A 23,517-nucleotide genomic window follows, 5' to 3' on the forward strand; every position below is an offset into this window, starting at 1 on the left:
GCTTTGCTTTGAAGGGTTTGAAATCGCGGTGGCAGTCAGTGAAGGCTAGTGACATCTGGAGGCAAACATGGCACCCACAGGATGGGTGAGTTCCACTCACAGCAAGAGTCAAAGATTATTATTCCCATAGGCGGTGATTTATATGGGCCCGTTGTGACTGTGCTCCACCAATGTTTGGGCTTATATTTTCAGAGGATGGACTGGGGCAACCACCCTGGACCTGGCGCTTTGGGGGGCCCTGCACTTCAGGGGGACGTGGGGTCCAGAGTGGCCTGGAGGGTTAGTGGGGGGCCTGGCCCTGGCAGCAGTGAGCAACCTGGCCCCAGCCCACTGCGCACTGCTCTGCCCTTCCCCCATGCCTCCATCCTGCCTCATCATCCCTGCTCTGCCCCCTCCACACTCCCATTCCACCCCTTCCCCCAAACCCCTGCCCCTGCCCCGCCCCTTTCCGGCTTCCGCCCCCTCCCCCGAGCAACGCCAGGAGCCAGCGGGGCGGAGTGGAGCAGGGCAGGATGGGGCCATGTCACTCGCTGCTGCCAGCGCCAGGTTTCCCGCTAATTCCCCAGGCCACCCTGGACCCTGCATTCCCCTGAATCGTGGGGGCCCCCAAAGTGCTGGGCCCAGGGCGGTTGCCCCGGTGCATCCTATGGATGGGACGGCTCTGCTTGGACCTGTTCTGGGCACCGCCAAAAATTATACAAACCTGGCGCCCATGATTATTCCAGGGGATTGGTGGTTTTGTTTCCCCAAAGCCATATCTGTCTCTGGCACAGCAGTGTTCAGCGTTTCAGGAGCCCCGTCACTCACCCATCTTGAATATGCTCAGTTGGGAGCATCTATCATTTCTGCTCCTGGCTGAAAGTAGCTGATCCTTGGTGTGTGGAATGCTGTACAGGCAGGGCCAGCTTTAGCAAGTGCGGGGCCCGATTCCTGGGGCGGCACTTCGGATTGCCGGCTGGGGGAGGAGGAGGCGTGGGGCTGCCGTGCTCCGGCCAGGGTCGAGGGGCGACGGGGCTGCCACGCTCCGGCCGGAGCTCCAGCCGGGAGAGCGGGGCCACAGGGCTTGCCGTGCTCCGGCTGGCACTCTGGCCAGGGGAGCGGGGCCCCCGAAGATGACCGCCGCCAGGGTGAGTGCCAGGGAATCGGGCGAATCGGCCTAAAGCCGGCCCTGTGTACAGGACACAAGGCCTAATAACCAGGAGCTCATGTGAGCTTGTCATATTTGTGTGGGTTCAAATGCCTCACCATCCCCTCTACTAATAATCGGAACTGCACTGGCGATGTGTTTGCTGTGAGGTTGAATGGCATTTTGTGTAAATAGCCCCTGCTCCTAAATAACTCTGTACCACTCTGTCAGTTTACTGAAAGGATGGGGAAAAAGAAGGAGCTGAAATGCGAACTGAGCATCAAGATTTTTGGAAATGAACTCAGCTTTTTGGACTGTGAGGATATAAAGAAGAAAGTGAAACATTATTCCCTGAACCTGGCAGAGCTGGCTGTCAAGCTTCTAAAGGTAAAAGGAACCATTTTGCTGTTTGAAAGTGGGTGCTTGGAGAAACTAGTTTCTCCAGATATGTGAGAGGGTGAAGAACAGGGGATTATTATTTGTTTAAATCGAACCAAGTCAGAATATTTTTTAGAAACCTCTAAGACTGGGAAATACGTGGGATCTACTCTGGGTTGTATCAGAAGGGGATGTGTTTGTGTCACTATGAACAAAATTTAGTTTAATGTCTTGATTATGCTTGTCCCTGTTCTTGTCCAAAAACTTTCATACTTCAGATCAAAATAATACCTAGTCTAGTTTAAACACTCACACGGCTTGCCAAAGATAAGCTTTGGTGCTGGTTTTTCATTAATTTCCAAATCCAGCTCAATGAAAAGGACCTGCTATAGAAGGGGAAATGCTATGGAAAACACAGCAGATGGTTCTGTCCCAAGCAAAAGTCTGGAAAAATCCTTGTGGCTGACTTTATAATATTCATAGCAATTTTATTTTGTTTCATTATTTTGCCATAGGGACAAGAGGTCCAGTTTAATAAAAGACTGAGTCTGGCTACCGAAGAATTGCTCTTTCCATCAATTTCAGGCTTTCAAGTTAGACTGGCTTTAAATGCATCAGCAGCAACCAATGTAAAAATCAAAGGGAATGTGGATTTCAAACAACGATCAAATTTTTTCATAAATGGATATATCAAACCAAGGTAAAAGATGCTTTATATAGTAGGCAATATCTATAGATCTTCATAATTCAGGTACATTGTAGTTAAACTGTCATTACTTTGAACCATACTGTGATTACAGACTTTGGGTTGTGTACCAATATCATGAAATGTATCCTAGGAACCTTTGAAAGAGCTTGGTTGACATCTTTAAGAACTGTAGTAGTAGAAGAGAGGCAGCATGGTCTAGTGTCTGGAACATGTGAATGGGAATCAGGAGTCCTTGGTTCTGCTTCTGCCTCAGGACATTTTGCCTTTTTGGGTATGTCTACAGTGCAATAAAACCCCTGTGGCACTGAGTCTCAGAGCCCAGATCAATTGACTTGGGCTCGCAAGGCTAAAAACTTCTTCTGGGGTTTCAGAGCCTAGGCTCCAGCCTGAGACCGAATGTCTATATTGCAATTTTTAGCCCCGCAGTCCAAGCGCCACAAGCCCTCATCAGCTGGCCGTCTAGCCATGGCTGTACCACAGGTCTTTTATTGCCATGTAGATGTACCCTTTATTCCTTAAGTTTCCCATCTGTAAAATGAGATTAATAATATGAGCTCACTTTTATAAGGCACATGGATGTAAAGTGCTATATAACTGCAAAGTGTTACCATGTATTTATTACTTCCACACACTTCCGACAGTGAGGAGAATGTAGTGATGCTTTAGGTACAAGTTCCATGCGGATGTGCCCTGCAATCAATTAGGAAATCCATGGAGAACTATTCAGTGACCAACAGTGTGCTATATGTTGCCATGTTATCAGGAAGCAACAGTTTTTTATGCTGTCCATTTCATTTTAAATTCTCTATTGTTGTGCTTTTCCAGCCCTGCTTTGTTAGCCAGCACCATCTATAGTACCTCTAAGTCAAGTTTACAAATGTTTGCAGGCGGGTGATCTCACGAGTTGCTTTTCATACGATACAGCTGATTCTCCCTTGGATTTCATAGGGATCTCCATGATTTTGTCTCCAATGGGACCTGGAGGATGGGGTATGGTCTGAGTGCTTTTTAATTGTATGGGCCATTCCATTGAAGTCATTCAGGCAGGAATATTCTTTTGCTGTGTTCCTATCAATCAGTTAGCCCTGTTAAAACAAAATATTGGGAGGGACGGTTTGTTTTGAATCCAATTTCATAAATTATACACCTCCTGTGTTTGTCTTACATACTCACATTGTTCTTCCACAACTATACCACTTTCCAAAGCAGTTTCCTGAAGATGAGATGTTGGTTTAAAGATTTTTCTGAGCTATGGATAGAAATCCTTGCCCCAAAATTAAATGTGGGAGACCAAAGTATTTCATCCTTTTTTTGAGGCTACTGGTTAAAAAAATGTATACCCACTTATTCCTCTATGTTGATGAGCATCACTCCATAATCTGTGGTATTATGAATTAATTTTGCATATGAGAATAAATTGCATTATGGGTCAAATATATCCAGTTGGTGTCAATAGAGCTATATTCCAGATTATAGCAGACAAGGATCTAACCCAGGGGTCGGCAACCTTTCAGAAGTGGTGTGCCGAGTCTTCATTTATTCACTCTAATTTAAGGTTTCGCGTGCCAGTAATACATTTTAACATTTTTAGAAGGGGTCTTTCTATTAGTCTATAATATATAACTAAACTATTGTTATATGTAAACTAAACAAGGTTTTTTAAAATGTTTAAGAAGTTTCATTTAAAATTAAATTAAAATGCAGAGCCCACCGGACCGGTGGTCAGCACCCGGGCAGTGTGAGTGCCACTGAAAATCAGCTCGCGTGCCGCCTTCGGCATGCGTGCCATAGGTTGCCTACCCCGATCTAGCCCTATATTAGCTTACCTGACTGTCAGACTTTTAGCTCTGTTCTTGAATTATTTATTTGATCTTTGCTATGTCCCGTATAAATAGAGATGGGCCTGAACCAAAACACTGGATTCAACCACTTCCCTTGCTTCTTCTGGTGGAGTTTGGATTTGAATCCAGGTCTAAATTCCTCAGCTTGTATACCTCTCTATTATAACACAGACTTTTGCTGTGGCTTGTATTAAGATGCGTGTGTCTGAATATTTCAAAGTTATTTTAAAAAACAAAATGTTCACCCCAATTTTAAAATTAGCAGTGAAACACGTACAGTGCCACAGAGGATAAGAAGCCTGTGGCTTAGGCAGTGATGTTGGTAAATAAGAAGGTGCTTTTCAGTGGGAACTGTGTTTCTTTACATCTCTTGCCAGTGCTTTTATCCAGATTTCTGCCCAAATGGGAATTGTGGGGAATTTGGGAAGAGCTGGCTTGAATTGGGTAACAGGACTGAGGACATCAACCAGCCTTGATGGAGGAATCCAGGTGAAAAAAGGACAAGAACTTAAAGTTTTCTTGAATACCCCCGAAGAATCCATGGAGATAATCGATTTCAGGTAAGAACAGATGAGTGCAACTGTAACACTGACAGACCCTAGTCGTCGGCAGGCGTGATAGAACCGGGAACCTCTGGAGCTTAGTGCGTGAGCCTCTACCGCTGAGCTTAAAGCCAACTGGCTGTTAGCTAAGGCTGTAGAGCAGACTCATTTTCTCTCTCTGAGTGGTCTCGGTGCCACTAGATGGGACAGAACACCACACCCAGGAGGTGTGTGGGTTACACAATGTCCAGAGAACATTAACAGTGATAAGCAACAGAGGGTCCTGTGGCACCTTTGAGACTAACAGAAGTATTGGGAGCATAAGCTTTCGTGGGTAAGAACCTCACTTCTTCAGATGCAAGCTTATGCTCCCAGTACTTCTGGTAGTCTCAAAGGTGCCACAGGACCCTCTGTTGCTTTTTACAGATTCAGACTAACACGGCTACCCCTCTGATAATTAACAGTGATAACATTCTAAAATCTGAACTTAGCTGGCAGGTTTGTTAACAATGTGGGACTCTAAATTTGAATTCAGTTTTCTCCCTGTAGCTATAGTGACTGTACTTTGGTATTAAACTGAACAGGGTGACTCAGTATGGTATAGCTATGCCCCGTACAAAGTTGCCATTTTGAAAATAGACACTTATTGGGTCTATTCACACTTCAGATCTTTCATATGATGTTTATGAAGGCCCAGTGGGAGCTAGTAAAAGTGGAAAAAAGCACTGGGCTAAATCCTGATATCCCCGTTCAATTTTTGCTTGATTCTTACTCAGGCAAAACTTCCATTGCTTTAGTGGGGGTTTTGCTGAGTAAGGACTGAGCGAAAACACAGAAGGTTTTAGATTATTCATTATGATTCTCTACATAGGCTAATGGTTGGTGGGGCAGAAAAATGAAACTGGTTCGATTCTTGGTCTCTGAAGTGATTAGGATTCTTGTACGTTTTACTGGCCCACAGAGAAGAATCAGTTTACCCCTTCATCTTTGTGAGAATGTGTAACTTTGTGGGTGAAAAGGTTGCTGGGCTCTAGAGGCCACTGGGATCATGAGATGTGAACAGTGCATTATTTCCTTTGGTTTTTCTGTATGGTTCTGCAGTGGCCACTTAGTGAAAATGTATTTAAGCTTATATTAGCAAAAGCAGCTGGTTTTGATCTGGGGCTTGTAAAGGGAAGGTATTTGTGGGTCAGCTCAGAAGAAATCAGGAGAAGTGTCTTGCATATGATAACAATGTGTTTCAGCAAGAAGGCACTGATGGGTGGGAATATATGATATATGACAAACTAAACAGAAATATTACCAGGAATGCAATGGGATTGTTCCTATCTGTGCAAGGGCATCGTGGAAGGCAAGAGTTGAAATAACAAGAACTCGATCGGCTGAAGATTCTCATATCGCACGGTCATCAAAGTGGTATTTAAATCCAAGACTGATATCAAAAGCCAGGAAAATAGTCAGATCTGGCTGGGGTCAAAGCAGTAGGGCTGTCTGGCAGCATATACAACCACTTCCATTATCAATTAATCTATGTGATAACAGGGGAACAATGTGAAATTCCTGTTTAACAATGCATGCCCATATGGGAGAATTTTTCTCTTATACTGTATGTTTATATTGCTATACATACTATAACTGTGTTCATCCTATTATCAGAGTGAAATATAATCATATCACAACCACTTCTCTGTACAGTATTGTTTTAATTAGAGATATGACTGTAATAAACGGCAAAAGACATTTTCTCTCCCCAGTTTCTCACTGACTAGCAATGCTCTGTCTTCTCTGGAGCTTTTGAATCCAAGCAGTCTATATTTCAGGGAATTTCACCAGTGCAGGAAGAACGTGGCTTTATCCCTGCAGATTGATAGTATGTAGCAACATAACTAGGCTCACTTGGTATACCATGTTTCATGAGGTGTACCCAGCAGGTGAGTACCTGCTGACATCACTGAATGTTGGGTAAAGGATGCTTCATGTCTCAACAGCTTCCAGAAGTTAAACTGATGAATTGTTTGTGCTAATGAGGGCTAGGCTTTGTAGTGTATATTTCCAGCAGTTTTCTCTTTTCTTCTTGCTTTCAGAGTTGACCGAAGTCCAAGTGGAAAATTCTGGATCAGCAAGATGGCTGGATGTGTTGACATATTATAAACCACATCTCTAGCCTCTTAGACGAGACAACAGATTTATAAAACATTTACAGCATGTGGATCATGGCTACTTTTTTTTAACCTATGTCTTCGTTTTGCACTCTGTCTTCAGGGGCTTTCACAATCATGGAAAAGTCAAGGGATAGAGCATTAATTTACTTTTGATGAGTTTTCAGCTAAAGAACAAAGCAGAATTAGATAGCTGTAGTTCACACTGCATAGGCAGGAGGCAAATCTGTAGATGGCACAAGTATTTGGCTTATGGCAACAAATTCAGTGTAGTGCAATGTCCATCCAATTCCAAATGCACACAACTTCTCTCTCTCCCCACAGCCAACATTTTCATCTCAGAATAATCTTAAATAATCATTTTACCATAATATTAAATCAACTTTATTTCTGTTTCTACTTTATTAACCCTTTCATGCCTATCAAGGGTAGAGTCTTTGCACACCCTAACTCCCACTGAAGTCCTGCAAGAAATTCAGGATTGGAACATAGTTGTTGGCCAGGGCATACCCTAAATTGTGGGGGGGGGGGGGGAGAGAGAAGAGAAGCCTGGAGGGCCAGGAATTATCCTAACTTGGGCTGAACTAGTTGGGGGAGGAGTTGTCTAAATAGCAGCATCTGTCCTCCCGCTTTCCAACTTCACAGCACCCGCCTTCATGGGTTTGGTGCTCCCTTGTTATGGACGGGGGTATGGCTGTGTGGAGAGGGAGTGAGACCAAATGGATGGCAGCCGTTCATGGCATCAACCATCACCTGCCATCAACTGTAAGCAAGAAACACTGCTGTCCTTGTCAGCTCACAATTTAGCACAGAGTTCTTTGTAATTTGCTGCTTTTAAATTCTCTGGACTGGTTTGCTTTTATCCCTCACTATTTTATATGCACTATGTCCCTCCTTTTCACTAGATAGGAGCTGCCTCCTCTGTACAATCTTACGAGCCTTATTCTCTGCTCACTTTCCTCAGTCTGAATTAGGAGTTACTCCACTGAAGTCAATGGCGTTGCATTGGTGTGAATCAGGGGAGAATCAGACCCTATACGATTGTTCTACTTCTAAAAAGTAAGGATTAGAATAGGGGTTGGCAACCTTTGAGAAGTGGTGTGCCAAGTCTTCATTAATTTAAGGTTTCGCATGCCATTAAAAGGTTTTGTGTGCCAGCACGGGCAGCAGATGGAACCCCAGACCGGCAGTGGGCTGAGCCACTCAGCCCGCTGCCGGTCTGGGGTTCTGTCCGCCGGCACTGCTCAGCCCACTGCCGACCAGATTCCGTCCATCCAGGCCGGCAGCGGGTGGAGTGGGGCTGGCGGCTGGGACCCTGGCTGCCTAGGGGCCGGCGGCTGGGAACCCAGGTTGGCAGCAGGCTGAGCAGGGATGGCGGCCGGGACCCTGGCTGGCAGCAGCGTGCCACTAAAAATCAGCCTGCGTGCCGCCGGTTGTCAACCCCTGGATTAGAATAAAGATTAGAGTAAGGATTGTTCTTCATCTCCTAGAGGCAAATTCACCCTTGTGCTGAGACCCATCTGTGTACCACTTAAGTCCCTATTAAGGCTTAAAGTGGTGCATAAGCTTTATACAAGACTTCCACAAAGAAGAGACTTGCACTCCTAATGAATATAAACATGTAGAGACCTCAGTAGAATGTCACCTTTCTAATAATATTTTTCCACCTAGGAGAAGATGAAACAGACCTGAAAGAAAAGCAAACCAAACCAGCGCAATTATGTATAAAAACTTGTAACAGTGATTAAATAAATCACTTTTAAATGACTATTTGCATTTCTTTGTTATAGCTCCAAATTTTACCTCACAACAATGGATGGGATGGAAAATATTGAAGGTTTCCAAGACCATATAGAAACCAAATCCTGCACTAGTGAGGAAGGTAGGCTTGTGGATATTGTATCTATCATACAGAATTAAATCCCTCTCAAATATGTACAGAGGTCTGAATCATAACAAACAGCACATTTGACACAATTGTGAGTTTCTTCTCATCCCATTACCTCAGAATAATCTACACATTAGTAATTCTCCTCAGATAGTCTGTGTGTCTTCTTGGCTTAATCATAATGCTGTTCTAACTGAACCCAATGCTCTTGTGTTTCACCAGTGTCCAAGATTTTTGGCTGGCAGTTGTGTTCTGAAATGTCTTACCCTGGTAAAACCAGTGGCTTGCCTTTCCCATTCTCTGGACCAGCAAAAGCAGCTGTGACATTAAAGAAACAAGATAGAGGCTTGCAACTGTACCTGATGGAAGCCGCCTATAACTATACTCCTCAGGTACAATTATAGCACCTATTATTTTTGGTTTGGTAGATATATTCTTTTCGAGTGTTTTAGCACATTGCGTGCTCCAGCCCAGCCAGTTGCCAGCAGCTAGAGGATCTGGTTTGGCATAGAAAGAAAAAAGTTACATGGAAACTACTACCTGACACTTGTGGTGGATAATTATTATTATCCCTATATAACAGTTAGAGAACAGATAAGTTAAGTGACTGGACTAAGGTCACACAGTCAGACATTGATAGAGCTGGGGGCAGAACCCAGGCTTCCTTACTTGGTGCCCTGAGCTAACCACAAAGCAACACTGCCTCTCTTTAACCCCTTTTCTATATTTGCACAGTGCAAAATTGCCCTAAAAATCAAGCTACTTAAATCAATATGAACTGATAATGTTAAGTGCAGTTTCGCCAGTTTAAAACTTGCTGATATCAATAAGAAGCCATCTTAAACTAAATTAATTAAGTAAGAGTTAAACAGACTTAAGTGTGTCTACTTTAGGGCTTTGCTCCAGTTTAACAAGATTAGTTTTTAAATTGATGTAGCGCTTGTCTTAGGACAAGGCCTAAGAGAGAGGATTTTCTGCACTGTGGAGAAGACAGCAAGGATTTCTGACTTTTCTAAATCTATAGACTCAAAATATTTGAGGGCTGTTTTCTGGTTGTGCTAATGTTCCAAGGTTACTGATGATATCTTCAGGAAACTGCTTCGGAAAAGTGTTTAGCTAGTTGGTGCCTATGGTGGTGGAAGATATAAATCTGGGTTGGGGTGATCTCATTTGTGAATAAAACCAGGAAAAACTCTAGCCATTTGTAATTAGCTAAGTGAGGGAAGCAAAAGATGACTGGAGCATGAATTCATGGAGTAACCAAAGATGATGCAAAAAGAATTTTGGTCTGAAACAGACAGTCAAAGACACATTTTATGTTCCACCCGACAGGAAATTGTAAACAGGCCTGAGAAATTCCAGGCAAAATAGGATGTGATATTAGCAAAGCCATGTGTTGATATCTGCAGCCTGCAATGCTGTAGACACGGTAACTGAGAAAAGTACTGTGGTTTTGGGATATCCAGATCTGGGGCAGGAGAAACGCAGAGATTGACCATGTAAAATTACTGGCACAACAATGGACAGTAGAGCTTCTCTCTGATTGGCCCACAATGTTCTGAACTGGTCATGCATTTAGTACAGAATTACAGAGTCTACCATTTAAAATATCACATAAACTAGTGCCTCCAAATCTGTGTTTTCAGCAACATTTATAAAAAATATTTTTTTCATTATGATTTTAGTCCAAAACTTAGCATTCTATTGTTAAACTCTGTCCTATTAAATTCAAAGGCTTCCAGGAATAGTAGGGGGAAAACATTCTAATGCTAATTGAATGTGGCCCTAGAATGTGAAGGTACTTAACTCACTCAAACCTTTTCTACTATTTTCTTTAAGCTCTATACCTGGATCATGGGTTAGAATTTTCTCAAAGTTTGGCAGGGGGCAGCACAATTTCAAGAGGCTCTGAGCTGCTGTGAAATCCTAAGTGTTCAAATGAGAGCTCACAAGTCTATCACTGGGCGGGGACTGGAAAATTCAGCTAGTTGCAAATTAATACTATCATATGTATGAGAAACATTTGGAATAAAAGATAAAATTAAATGGGAAATGCACACCTGGAAATGGTTTATACAAGAATTATAGAAGTAGATTGGAAAAACAGTGTTAATATCCTAGCAATGGAGCCTGCTGTGATTCCTTGACATAATTCCATATGGCCAGCTCCATTTTGTAAATGCTCTGCCAATTGCAGATGTCATGATCATTTCTTTTTTTTCTAGGAGGATTCTTGGATTCCAAGTGAAGTTGTCCTTCATTTCTTTATTGGGACGCCAAAGTCAGACCTGAAAAGGGATGTTGGGGTTGACCTCAATTTTAATGTCCCACAGAAAAAATTCAGAATCAAATTTATACAGCCCAAGAAAAAAATCCAAGTCGATGGTAGGTCTTTCAGCTAACAGCCAGATCCTCTGTTAGCAGCAATCAGGGGAGCTCCGTTACAGTCAATGTAATTACTCCAATATACACCAGCGGAGGATCTAGCTGTAAATTTGTACGGAATTGTATGACAGCCATTCAGCTAATGTAGATGACATTATTATAGATTCTCCATTAGCTGGGGTAATTGCATCTTTGTTAATCCTAGATGCTCCCAAAAGTTCATGAGCTCACTGGGAGCCAAAAATCAGAATAAAAAAAAATAATTGGAATTTCCTGCAGGAGGAATACTAGGTTCTGGCCAGCTTTCCTTAAGAGCCTAAGTCCCATTTTCAACATGACAGCCACTTAAGAACCTAAGTGTCACTGAAAAATCAATCAATACTTAAGTATGTAGAAGCTACGTCTCTTTTGAAAATGGGACTTAGGCTCCAAAGTCAAATTTTACCCCACCCCTCTTACTGTTTTCCTTTGCTCTGCTATTATTTGTTATTTAATTCTGTAAATGTATTATTCACAGTAATTGTGAATAACATGTTGAGATACGTTTTTACGTAAGATACAGTAAAAAATGTATAGTAGCTTTATATGTACCAAAATAAGAAAACACCTGTGTTCTTTCCTATTTCTCTAAGGAAAACTTGAGTTATCTAAGAATTCACGAGTTGGACACCTGGAGCTGATACTAGATGACAAAGATGTCTATTACATTAAGGTACAGCCTCAAAATACAAAGTTTTCAATACTAGGATGAAATAGACACAAAGAAACGGGATGAAAAAATCCCCATAGAAGGACAATAAGACCCATGTATACTGAAATAGTGTCTGAATAATCAATTACGGGAATGAGTGAGTTCTCTATTACAGGTACATCCATTCATTCGAGTAGGGATAATACATACAGATCAGCCCTAAATTGTGGTTTTTTATAATCAAATATCCTTAAGCACCAACATATAAGCAAAAGCAATTTTGTTCCATTCAGATTTTGTCCTTACAACCTCCAATAGCTGTGCACTATGAGCCTGATCCAAAGTCAGTGGGACTACTCCCATTGACTTCAGTGGGCTTTGATTTAGTAAGTGTGTATATAGTTTAAACTCCTATGTCCTCTCAGCTACTTTTGAAGAGAGCTGAGTTGTTTGGGTGATAGGTAGCTTGAAAGATTGGTAACTGAATACAGAGCCTTTGACCTCCAGCTGCTGTAGCTATTTTCATTTATGCCCACAGCAACACTGACTAATGAACTGTCAGACTGGAGAGGTCTAATAGTGAACTCTATTTTCTGGCCCTAGTCGTCGACATAGTTCAGAGTTACAATACATATACCGCTGCCGCTGTCTCCAGGTTACAAGTTATCACTGGTGGCTTATGTGAAAAGAGTTTGGCCTTAATCTAGTTCATTGTGGTATTACTCTGAGGGCCTGATCCTCAAAGTAAAATCAAGTAGGAAGACCTCTGCACCCGCAGAGCCTACTGAAGTCTATGAGGCTCTGTGTGAGTGCAGCAGCCCATTCCCCCATGTGCTTCAGTATGCTGGATTGGGGCTTTAAACAATATTTGGCCTATTTTTCACTTGCATTTGGTGCTAAATGGATAAAGTGAAGTGATTTCTTAGAACAGGCTTTCAGTTGCAATCACAAATTTTTACAATGGTCATGCATAATGTCTGTGACTGAACCCAGAGTTAGCTTTTCACTGGCATGAACTTTGTAGATACAGGAATATCCCAAATATTCTTCTTTTAAAAATATGGTTTGCATCATAGCTGAGAGATAAACAGGATAATTCCAATGCTAAAACTATAAAGGAAAAAAATCACTTGGGTAGAAATTTTAACATTGAAATTATACTGAGATTTTTATTTCCCCACAGACTTAGACTGTAATAATTCACCTTTTTTCATTACTTAATCGGCAATTTAGCAGCCGCATCAACGTGGGCCTGTAGTCCCAATCCTACTTAATAGTTACACATTTTTCAACAACTACAGTAGTTTGCCAACTGTTTTTCCCTACAATACAATTTCAACCCAGACATTTTGAACCTTTTTTTCTCTTTAGCAGAGCAGCAAATCAAACACTAATTAACTTGCATTCTGGCCAACCAAAATAAAGTTCCAAACTGCCATCCAGTCAATGTTTTCAATAACACCATATCAAATAAATTTTGTTTTCAGTCTGTGTTTCAGTTTTTTGGTCAGTCCTGCAACATGCGGTGTGTTCTCAATTCCCATTGAAGTCAGTGGGAGCGGAGAGTACCTAGCACCTCACAAGACTGGGTTCTTTGTTTTGTTTGGAAAATAAATCCACTGTCTTCTCACCCATTATTTGTCAACATTTGTCTAAATTGAAAATATAAATATTCCCACTCCTCCTCTCACATTGGTAAGGTGCCCATCTCTAGTATCTAGTCACCAAATGCTGACTGAGTCTGTTTCTCAAAACATAATCGAACTGTATTGTTGGGTCGGGTTTTTTTAGGGAATGACGGGTTTGCAAACAGGGAGTGGAGAGCAGAGATACACAACCCAGCTGGAGGTAAAGCTGATAAAGCAAGGCAGCCCAATCGTTCTGTCAGGAAACATCACTAAGCAACATGGCAAGAAAATGGCTTTTTCAGTGTCCCTGCATAATTTATTGAAGGATGCAGCATTTCTTTCAGGTTGGTGGACAAAGTACTTGTCACATAAATGAGTGGGATCTGGTGTCCTTGGGACTTATGCTGAGAGAGAGCATATGTTCTAGCTCCCTGGTTTTATAGGAACTAAAATCCCATTGAAATTAATTGGGATGCCTTTTAAAATGTATGAGTTTGTGTAACACTTACTTACCATTGAAAAATAATAGCAGTTATACAGTAAATTAAACATCTTCCTTGAATCCCTTTGTCTGAAAAGAAAAAGTTTAAGTAGCATTAACAGTTGCAAGGAGTCATTTATTTTTAAAAATTCAAATCCTATTTTCCATCATTCACTATTGTGTTAAAAACCCTGCTGCTCGTAATGTGGCTAGATAAAAAGGAGAATTCATATACTGGAATAAATCAAAGATGTAACAATTAGGCTCCCTATTTTTTCCCTCTGACAAAATATCTTAGTGTGGTTGTTGTCAAACTTATTTGATCGCGCACCTCCCCCCCTTTTTTGTGTCTGTAGTCCTTTACACACACACCCAGGTCCTGCCACACAAGTGCATATACTGCCACCATCAGCAGCACAGAAGTAAGGGATTTCATGCTACCCTTACTTATCTGCTGCTGCTGGCGGCGGTGCTGCCTTCAGAGCTGGGCGCCTAGCCAGCTGCCGCCGCTCTCCGGCAACCCAGCTCTGAAGGCAAAGCAGCTTCTCATACCCCCTCTCTCCCCTTCCCCCTGAACACATTCCAGGCACCCCAGTTTGAGAAGCTCTTAGTGGAATCTCCAAAAATCCCCTGTGGATCATGCTTGCCCTCCCAGCACTGCTTCTCTCGAGAAATATTGTAGAGCTCAATATTTATTACATCATAATAAAGGAGTGGGCTAGATAAATAGGAAAAAATAAATAAAAGGAGCTGTAAAGTGGCGAAAGATGCCTTATTGACAGGCCTGAAAGTGAGCTCCTGTCTTCATCTATAGCACAGGCCGTCCCAGTGGGAGCTTCCCCACATTGTCCATCTCATCCCTATTCCAGGGAGATCATCTGCAGGGTGAGAGTTCAGTCTCTGTCCCTATTTGGTCCTGAACCAGGCTGCTGATGCTACCAAAAGTGGCATTTGTTGGGGCCAGCTGCAATGTTGTTTCTTTGTAGACTCTTAGGCTTGGTCTACACTACCCCCCTAATTCGAACTAAGGTACGCAACTTCAGCTACGTGAATAACGTAGCTGAAGTTCGAAGTACCTTAGTTCGAATTAGTTCGAACTTACCTTGGTCCACACGCGGCAGGCAGGCTCCCCCGTCGACTCCGCGGTACTCCTCTCGGCGAGCTGGAGTACCGCAGTCGACGGCGAGCACTTCCGGGTTCGACTTATCACGTCCAGACTAGACGCGATAAGTCGAACCTAGAAGTTCGATTTCCAGCCGTCGAACTACCGGGTAAGTGTAGCCAAGGCCTTATCCACTGGGAATTTGGCTGAATCTACTCCTCTTTTCATGCAGACCACCTCATAGTAATGGTGTACGAATCATTGTAATCTGGGCTGATTTTGAACCAATGAGCTACTGTAGACATGAAAAACCCTATAGCCTTTGGCCAGTCCTTATCACTACCTAAAAGGGCCAGTCCTGCCCTCTCATTGGCGGAGCTGAAGGCACTTGCTATCTCACAGGACTGGGCTCTAGGGCGGCTTTTTAGAAGGCGGTGTATGTTTTTTCCCAACAATGTATCCTTTTTCTGACTGCACAGTTCTTATCGTGTGCTGCTGCATGGTAACTTCTGCTCTTTCTGTAGTATTTCTGGAAAAAAAGGTTGATGATAAACTGAGGCAGTACTCACTTGAAGGGGAGACCTACTTTCCAGGTATTCTTGGATCTCACACCATTGGCCTGCTGCAGCAACGAGGGAGCCTGTGGTCTAATGCTCTGAGAATAAAATATGGACTCCTAGGTACTGTGTAAATGACATTTATTGTTATGCTAAAGAGCAAAGCCAAAACATTAGAACTGTCTTCTGTTACCCAACTGGATAAATGCAACTCTCAGAGTTCCAAAGAAAAAAACCCAGAATAAATTTAAAAAGTGGTTTCTGCGAACATTCTCCAGTATTTGCTTGAAAATACACTGTTTCTGCAAATATTTCCGCAGTTGCTAGAATGTTTATGAAAAGTAAACAAAACAGATGCACAAATTCAATGAATTCATTTAAAAATGAGGAAATATATCCAGAAAATGTTTTGCAGAATTTCGCCAGCTACTAGAAATGCCGAGCTATTACATTTACTGGGCAGCCAAAGCAATCAGACAATCAAAGGAGTTCTATGGCTTTGGCTGAATATCTATAGCAGTTGGTGCATAGAGTGCATTAAATCTTGATCGTGTGCATGCATATGGCATATTAATCCTGGGTCACGTGTAGTGGTATGACTAGCTAACGTTTTTTAGACCAGCACAGATATGGTTTACTTTGCTAAAAGTCATAATTTAGTGTCATGTTAGTTAGAATATCATTTACAGGGAAACAAATATTCTTCAACCATATTAGTAAATGGAAAGTGTTTGTGCAGTACAATGGCTATTCTGGTTTGTACAAATACCCACTGAAAGCAAATATCTTTGAGCGTGGTGCTAAAAATAAGGTTACGTACCGTGTATCCTAAGTATTCAATCATGAGTTTGGCTTAACTGTCATGCAATTTAAAAAAAAAATGTGTTTTATTGTGTCTTCTGGTGTTTGAGTCTAAAGGGTTTGAGCGTTCAAGCTCTTCTCATCAGCCCTTACTTTTTATTTAAATGAAAGCCAAGATTTTCATGTCATTGTGTAGCTTCAGGAGCTAAGCTTTTAACTAAAAACAAGAACAAAAAAACCCCAAGTATTGTGAGACCCACAATAAAAATCACAAAAGCTGGCAATCTGCTACTTGCTCAGGTTTTGAAAAGTTTTTACCTCAATAAAAATTCCACCAAAGAAATAAAATTAATGCCTGGATGTTGCTCTTACTGCTGGGATGGAGGGGGAAAGAGAAACTGCAGAAAATATGTCAGAACAAACATAAGCAGTATCTTGATTTTCCTTAGGCCAAAATCAGACTAAAGACTTGGACAGTTTTCATTTTGCCTTCTGATGTAAAACAGATGTTTCCAACTTCCTAAACTTGGAAACATCTTTTATTTTATTAGAAAATAAAATAAACAGAGGCCCAAAATCATAAATAAAATCTATAATGTGGCCCATCATTTTAGGATTTTCATTTCTAATGAAACTTGTGGAATAAATCAAAGTTTGTATGACTTAAGCCGGTCATCCCCAACCTTGATAAGCAGTTTTATCGGACCGAGACCTCGGCTAAAATAGCCTCTGCTAGATACCTTTCATTCACACTTCGATGCACTCTAACCTACTATAGCACTTGGACTGCTCCCTGGCATGTTAGACAGGCACTAGCTACACCTCTGGGCCCCATCAGAAGAGCATGGGACACCTGGATTAAAAGCTTGAAATGCTGTTACTAGTAATACATACCAGTAGCTGGGAACCTTTGGTTTCAATCAGAAGAAGATTCAGAGAAGGATATTACTGAGTGCAAACTGTCAGCCCATTTAAATGAATGAAGTGTATACTTCTTTATCATCTGGTTCTTAGTTTGTTAATTAACGTTTTCATTTTCAGAGGCAAGTTCTCATGTAGAAAACACAAACCCATCATCCCTAAATACATGCTCATTGATACTGTAAGAATGTTCTTACCTCAAGATTCTTAGGATAAAATAAATTATATTTCTGTGAAGAACCTGTTGTTATGATTACATGAAATTAAAACTATAATGCAGACTTAGGGTTATATTGATAGTTTATTCTGTATGAGTTGAATCTTTCATTTTTGAAAAGCCAAAGCATTTCCATATGTGCGTGTGTTGACTCAAACAGGAGATGCAAAAAATCTTCGGCATGAATGTAATGCAGGACAGAAAATTAAAGTGGAGACCAGTTCAAATGAAGCATACAAATTGGATTTGGGACATGAGCTTCACTGTACACAGACTCCATCCTATAACCACAAGGTAGAGAGTTCAATATGCTGCAATGTATTAGCTGTGGGGTTTTAAACACAGGGATATCCCAGAGGTCAGTTTTGGGACAATCTTTTTTTCCTTTTGTTTTAGCTTATAGCCTATGATGGGCTAGGGCATCAAAAATAAAAGTCACCGATTTCTGCTCTCTGTTACAGCTGTGTAAATCCAGAGTAATTCCAGTGACTTCAATTCTTATATATGCATTCATATAATTTCTGTAGAATATTTTGCATATGCTTTTTAATCCCAGTATTTACATATTAATGTATGATTTCATTGTATTTTCTGTAGTCAGCAATCCAGGAATCCTCTTAAGCATACAGAGACCATCCAAGTCATGGTTTCATCATACTTACATGTCCAGAAATTAGAAGGTTTTACCTGGATTTGTAATACTTTTCAGGTTCAGTTTGTGATGCCCTTCGGACACTAACTAATCTTCAGCTAATTAACATCTTCAAAACTCACTGTTCTCTGAATTGTTAGGAGGCAGAGCTGAAGCTTAATAACATATAATACTGTCTAGTTTAAATATTGAGCATTAGTTGTGATGTAACTTTTTACTATCATTTGCCTGCTACCAAGGGGTATTTCTGTAGGCAGGGCTACTAACATTCTGTATCTGCACAGCACCATCTATAAGGGGGAAAAGATGACACAGGGAAATGGTGTGTTGTTTCTGCAGGTTCATTTGCGGCATGAAGAGAGTGCATCTCGGCTCTACTCCCAGCTGGAAGTCAACTATGGCAAACACTGGGATGAAATCAACAACAAAAGGAAGCTACTGATCAGCCAGACATTTAAAAATAGTTCAAGTCCATCTCAGGTCAACTACTTCATGGAGGTAATAGCATCTGCTGTTGGATAGCACCTGCATTGCCAGGATGTAAAGGGCAAACCGTATAAAAAAATATGAAATGAGGCATAACTTGTGCTTGTGCTCTGAAAAAGTGATTATGGTGTAGTGGCCAGCCATGTTAATCTTTCAATGACATCAAGATCAAATACATTCAGTTTGCAAGCAAAAGAGATTTTCTCTAACTACCAGCTTGGCAAACTCAACCTGGGATCTGAGAATCAAGCTGAATTCTTCCCAACTCAACCATGAACACTAATAACATAATTTTTTGGAGTTCAAAATGTTCCCTCACTTACTCCTGTGCAAACAACTTGCATGCAGTAAATGGAACTTACTAAACAATTCTCTTGGAGCACGGGGAATAGAGTCCAGCCCACTCTCAACAGTTTTAGCCCTATAGACAATTTTTTTTCATTAAAGCAAACTGATGGAATACACATCAAGAATAATCTGAGTGAGATGACTCCATTGTTTGCATAGTTATTTTTCTGAAGCATGCTTATTTTGAGGGATACCATGTCACCAAATGTTATTCATTGTGCAAAGTCAGAATGTTATGTGACAGTGACTGAACTCTTACACAAATATTACTTGAAAACTTTGTATTTCATTCATGTGATATCTTATTATTTGATGTGGGTTGTCGGACATTACTCATGCCTCTACATTAAGGGATGTCCCTTATTCAGTGTTTGGTCTGCCTGGCCTATTAAGAGTTTTAAAGGTAAAATTACAGTGTGTGGATTAGATGAACCAGATATCTAGATATGTGGAAAAAGTTCAGATCCATTTGAGACCAAGAAGTTCAAAGATGCATGAAAATTAAACCAAACATCAAGAAAACCCACTAGCTGGACTTTTTTCAAACCTCAAAAAAAGGTTCAAGCTTGATTTGGTTTGAGTTTTGTGAGGTTTTAGGTTGCTTATGCAAACTGATTTGCCAGTCCTAATAAAGCTTACCTTGTGCACAAGATGCTGCAGTGGGATCTGTAATGTTAGCAATCAAACACAAGAAGGGACCCAGAGCATATAGTATTTAGGTAGAAGTTTTTTTGTAGAATTACAATAGCTAGACTATATTACGAAACTGTCGCTCTTGATTCCTCCAGACATAAACTGTGGGATCAGAAAAATGTTTCCCCAGTAATGTAGTAGAGAATAATTAGATGCATTATGGTAAGTTTGTGCCTTCCTTTGAAGCATACAGTATTGAGTGCTGGAAGAGATAGAATGATGGATCACATGGCAATTCCTGTGTTACTCATGTCCTGTTTGGATTTGTAATGGATCTTTACAGAAACTATGCATATAAACTTCTATATTAGTTCTTAGGGAGACTGTAACAGGAAACACTCACCTCTTCAGTGCCTCTTGCTGCTGCATGCAGTTACTCTAGTCCTTTCCCTGCTCCTAGCGCCCCCTGTAGGTTCTTGGCTTAGCTTGACAGAGCTTCAGTGGCTGGAGGCCTTGTGTGTCTCAAACCTCCAACCAAGTCACAGAGTTCAAAAGGAACCCTTCTATGGTAGCAAAAGTAGCAATAAAACCATCTACCTGCCTTCACCAGGCTCTTCAAATTCAGCTCTGGGGCCTTTACATTTAGCCCTTCACTCAGGCTTCCAAACAAGCCTTGTCCCCTTCTTGGGGTTTACACCACTTTGTCAATGGGGAAACCCAGGCCTGCTCACTGCTACGGATTCCAACTCAGAGATCTTATGAACAGCAGCTACATCCCACTCACTTCCATTTATTGCTGCTATTTCCCTGCTCCTCTTCCCACCTGGCCCTTTTATTTTCACCCCATATCTCAGAGTTACAGTTCTCAGGTCCTCTCCCTCCCAACTGAAGCAAATTCAGCCAAAACCCAACTTTGATTATCCCTCAAGCACCATTGGCCAGAGAGGAGCACTCTGCCTTGCTCCTCTGGTCCCAGCCAGGAACTACCTGTGAATGCTTTGCAGCTCCTTTTATCTGAGCCTGCTGGGCTCTGATTCGCTGCTTCTGTGCAGCCTCTCTAGGCAGGCCTCCTTTCCTGGGGGGAGGTGTAGTAGGACCACGGAGCCTCTGGCAGTGGATCACAAAGGCAAGGTACACCCCATCACAGGGGCACAGATTTTACAAATCTTCTCAGGCAGTAGCTGCACATGAAAACAAACGCTGTTGTTTTAGAATAGATGGTGACCTTTCCATGTAGCCTATATCTGAACTATCATAATGTATACTGTATATTTCAATATTGTTTTAGAGCATAGATTTTACCTGAGACACCAGCACCAAATAACATGAAATTATTATGACTTTTTTAAGATGACTAAGGAGCTGATCCAAAGCCAATTGAAGTCAATGGGAGTTTGTCCATAAAAGTCAATTGGAAGTTTTTCCATCAACTTCAGTGGGTTTTGGATCAGGTTGTAAATGCATAATTAACCATATATAAAAATGAGATACATAGAATGTCTGTAACAGGTCTAAGGAACTTTGAACAGCTATAAAATGAAATTACAAATGTGCAAAGCAGAACTGCTTGACCTCGCTGATTCTAAACCCAAGTGAATGTTCTGTTGGTCTTGATGGTCCAGATGATGAGAAATGCTTCTAATTTTAATCAGAATTCATTGTTGTTTTCCAGTTTACCATGCAAGTCCCAGAAAAGCAGGTGAATTACAGAACCCAGCTGCAGCACTCGCGTACCTCTCAGGGCCGTTCGGAGAGTAGCACCAACTTTAAGGTGCAGTATAATGACCGCATGCCATTTGTGGCAGGACTGCAGTGGAAAGATACATCCAGAAATTACCTTAGGAAGTGGGAAGGTGAAGTACCACTAAAAGTTTCCAACCTCTGACTTGAAAAGCAGTCATAAAGGTGCTCCTAGTATTTTTATGACTTAGTCGTAGAGAGTTATTGTGTAAGTTAATGGAGAGACACTTTCTAGAGGCAGATATCTCCAGATATGGATTAAATACATTAAGGGATTATTTATTCTCAAAGGAGCCACATTTTGAATTGTTTGCCCTAGGAGATACTGACTGGATCTACGTTATTGACGTTCAAGAGAGGAAAAAATAAGAGGTGACAGTGACTTGAATATCAAGGGTATCTCAGGCTATAAGTTAAACACTTATCTACAGTAATAGAACAAGAACTAGGCCTTTATTATTATATTCTGTATCTTGCCTTTCCAGAGTTGCTTGGAAAGTGGGGGTTGTATTGATTTACCTACTTTGTTGTTGTCTGTAAAAAAATATATCTATTTTCTGATATTTATTGATCAACCCAACTGGGTCAAATTCCACCCTAACTTACACTCCATTGACTTCAGTGAGGTTACGTGTTGTGTAGTATTTGGGTAGTATTTGGCTCAATCTGTGTACTGGCCCTTAAGAGCTACATTTCCAAAGTCGACCTTTACCAAACTCACTTGTGTGTGCCCACATGGACATTTTGTAGCAAATTGAGTAGTCTGATGTAAAGAACCAAGTTCACCCAGGGGTATTTCCATTGATTTCAGTTGAATTTGTGTTTAATTTGATCCATAACAAGATACTTTTTGATGTTTTCTTTTGAAGGTTTGCAATGTCTGGTCATAAATGTCATTTGACATGGCACATATTTATCTGAGATTTACCTGAACATATCACAAGCTGTGAATGGCATTAATCTGATGAATCTTTAGATAAAATTTCAAGGTCCTAACATCTAATTATAAACAATAATAATTGACAGAGTCCTGAAAGAGCTCTCACTATAAACCTTGTTCAAAATTCACCTTCTGCCTTTATATGTGCAGTCCTGTTGGCTTTGATGGGACTAATCATGTGCATAAAGGCTCCAGAATCACTTACTGTGTGAATAAAGATTGTGCACATGGTGGCAGGTCATTCAGTGTAATCCAGGGCCTTTGCCGTGTAACCACTAGGCGACATTTTGTCCCATCATTAATGGGCCTTCAGTAGTGCAGCACACATGGTTCATAAGATCAAAGACCTTTACAGTATACCAACCCATTTTAGCCTCAGTCTAAGTCAATTTTGTTGCAAGTTTAGAAGTCACGTAGCACAAGACCTAACATTTCAACCAGCTTTACTACAACCTGTTAATTTGCTTTCAGGTGAATTAAACATGGATACCCCTTGGCTATATCTGTATGTGGCTCACAAACTACACCAACCTGAGCGATCTGCTTATCAGTCTACAATGGAGCTAACAGCTGGGAAAGCCCTTTCCATCAAGAACCTGGTGGTGGAAATGTTTTGTAAAGACAAAGGCAATGAAAAAGAAGGGAAAATTCACATCTATACACCAACTACTACCTACCTGCGGGTTAGTAACTCATTGCTTCCTTTCGTAGTGCCCAGCATGGATGGATATCATACAGCAGTAGTTATACAGCAGTTCTCAGCACACAGCGTGCAGTGATCTTTGTGTGTGACTCTACCAGACAGTGTCTTGAAATGCATATGTTCATCGGTTTCCTGGGCTTGTATAATGTGCTGTTCATCCTCACCCTGGCATCTTGTTAGGCCTCTCTATCCCCCACCTTGCAGTGCAAGCATAGTCGATACCTCCTAACCAGTTCTGAAAAATGTGGTGCATGCTAGCTGTGCGTGCATATGCAGCACATCTCTCCTGAGGGTGACATTCATCCTTCCCTGCACAAAGCATTTGGGGGATGGAGTTCCACCATTCCACTAATCCAGCCTATGACCTCCCGCCCTTTCTTCAAAGCTTTTGGGCCACTGGATGTGCGGCACTTCTAATATCTGACATTCAGAACAGATTTTAACCAAAGACACCGAGTCTACTGATTCTAGGACTGATTCTAATTTCACTAACACAACTGTGGTCTATACAGGTTCTAATACCACGATCATCACCCCATAGTTTCTGAGCACCTCTCAGGTGTGCATTAAACAGAACTAACATCTGCCA

The 23,517-nt window shown here is 41.5% G+C and overlaps 1 protein-coding gene across 1 annotated transcript in view; it reads left to right on the plus strand.

Annotated features, from left to right (window-relative positions):
* The window catches only part of LOC117884128, a 189,630-nt gene that overhangs the window by 74,682 nt on the left and 91,431 nt on the right, over positions 1–23,517 (plus strand). The window contains exons 17-29 of the mRNA XM_034784275.1: positions 1,358–1,513; positions 2,020–2,204; positions 4,432–4,614; positions 8,546–8,637; positions 8,866–9,035; positions 10,869–11,028; positions 11,661–11,740; positions 13,511–13,691; positions 15,455–15,610; positions 17,587–17,720; positions 18,418–18,576; positions 21,218–21,398; positions 22,697–22,908. Of these exons, the coding sequence (XP_034640166.1) occupies positions 1,358–1,513; positions 2,020–2,204; positions 4,432–4,614; positions 8,546–8,637; positions 8,866–9,035; positions 10,869–11,028; positions 11,661–11,740; positions 13,511–13,691; positions 15,455–15,610; positions 17,587–17,720; positions 18,418–18,576; positions 21,218–21,398; positions 22,697–22,908 (2,049 nt within the window). The remainder of the gene's footprint in view (positions 1–1,357; positions 1,514–2,019; positions 2,205–4,431; positions 4,615–8,545; positions 8,638–8,865; positions 9,036–10,868; positions 11,029–11,660; positions 11,741–13,510; positions 13,692–15,454; positions 15,611–17,586; positions 17,721–18,417; positions 18,577–21,217; positions 21,399–22,696; positions 22,909–23,517) is intronic.

The sequence above is a fragment of the Trachemys scripta genome, chromosome 10, assembly GCF_013100865.1.
Source record: "Trachemys scripta elegans isolate TJP31775 chromosome 10, CAS_Tse_1.0, whole genome shotgun sequence".
Taxonomy (NCBI): domain Eukaryota; kingdom Metazoa; phylum Chordata; order Testudines; family Emydidae; genus Trachemys; species Trachemys scripta.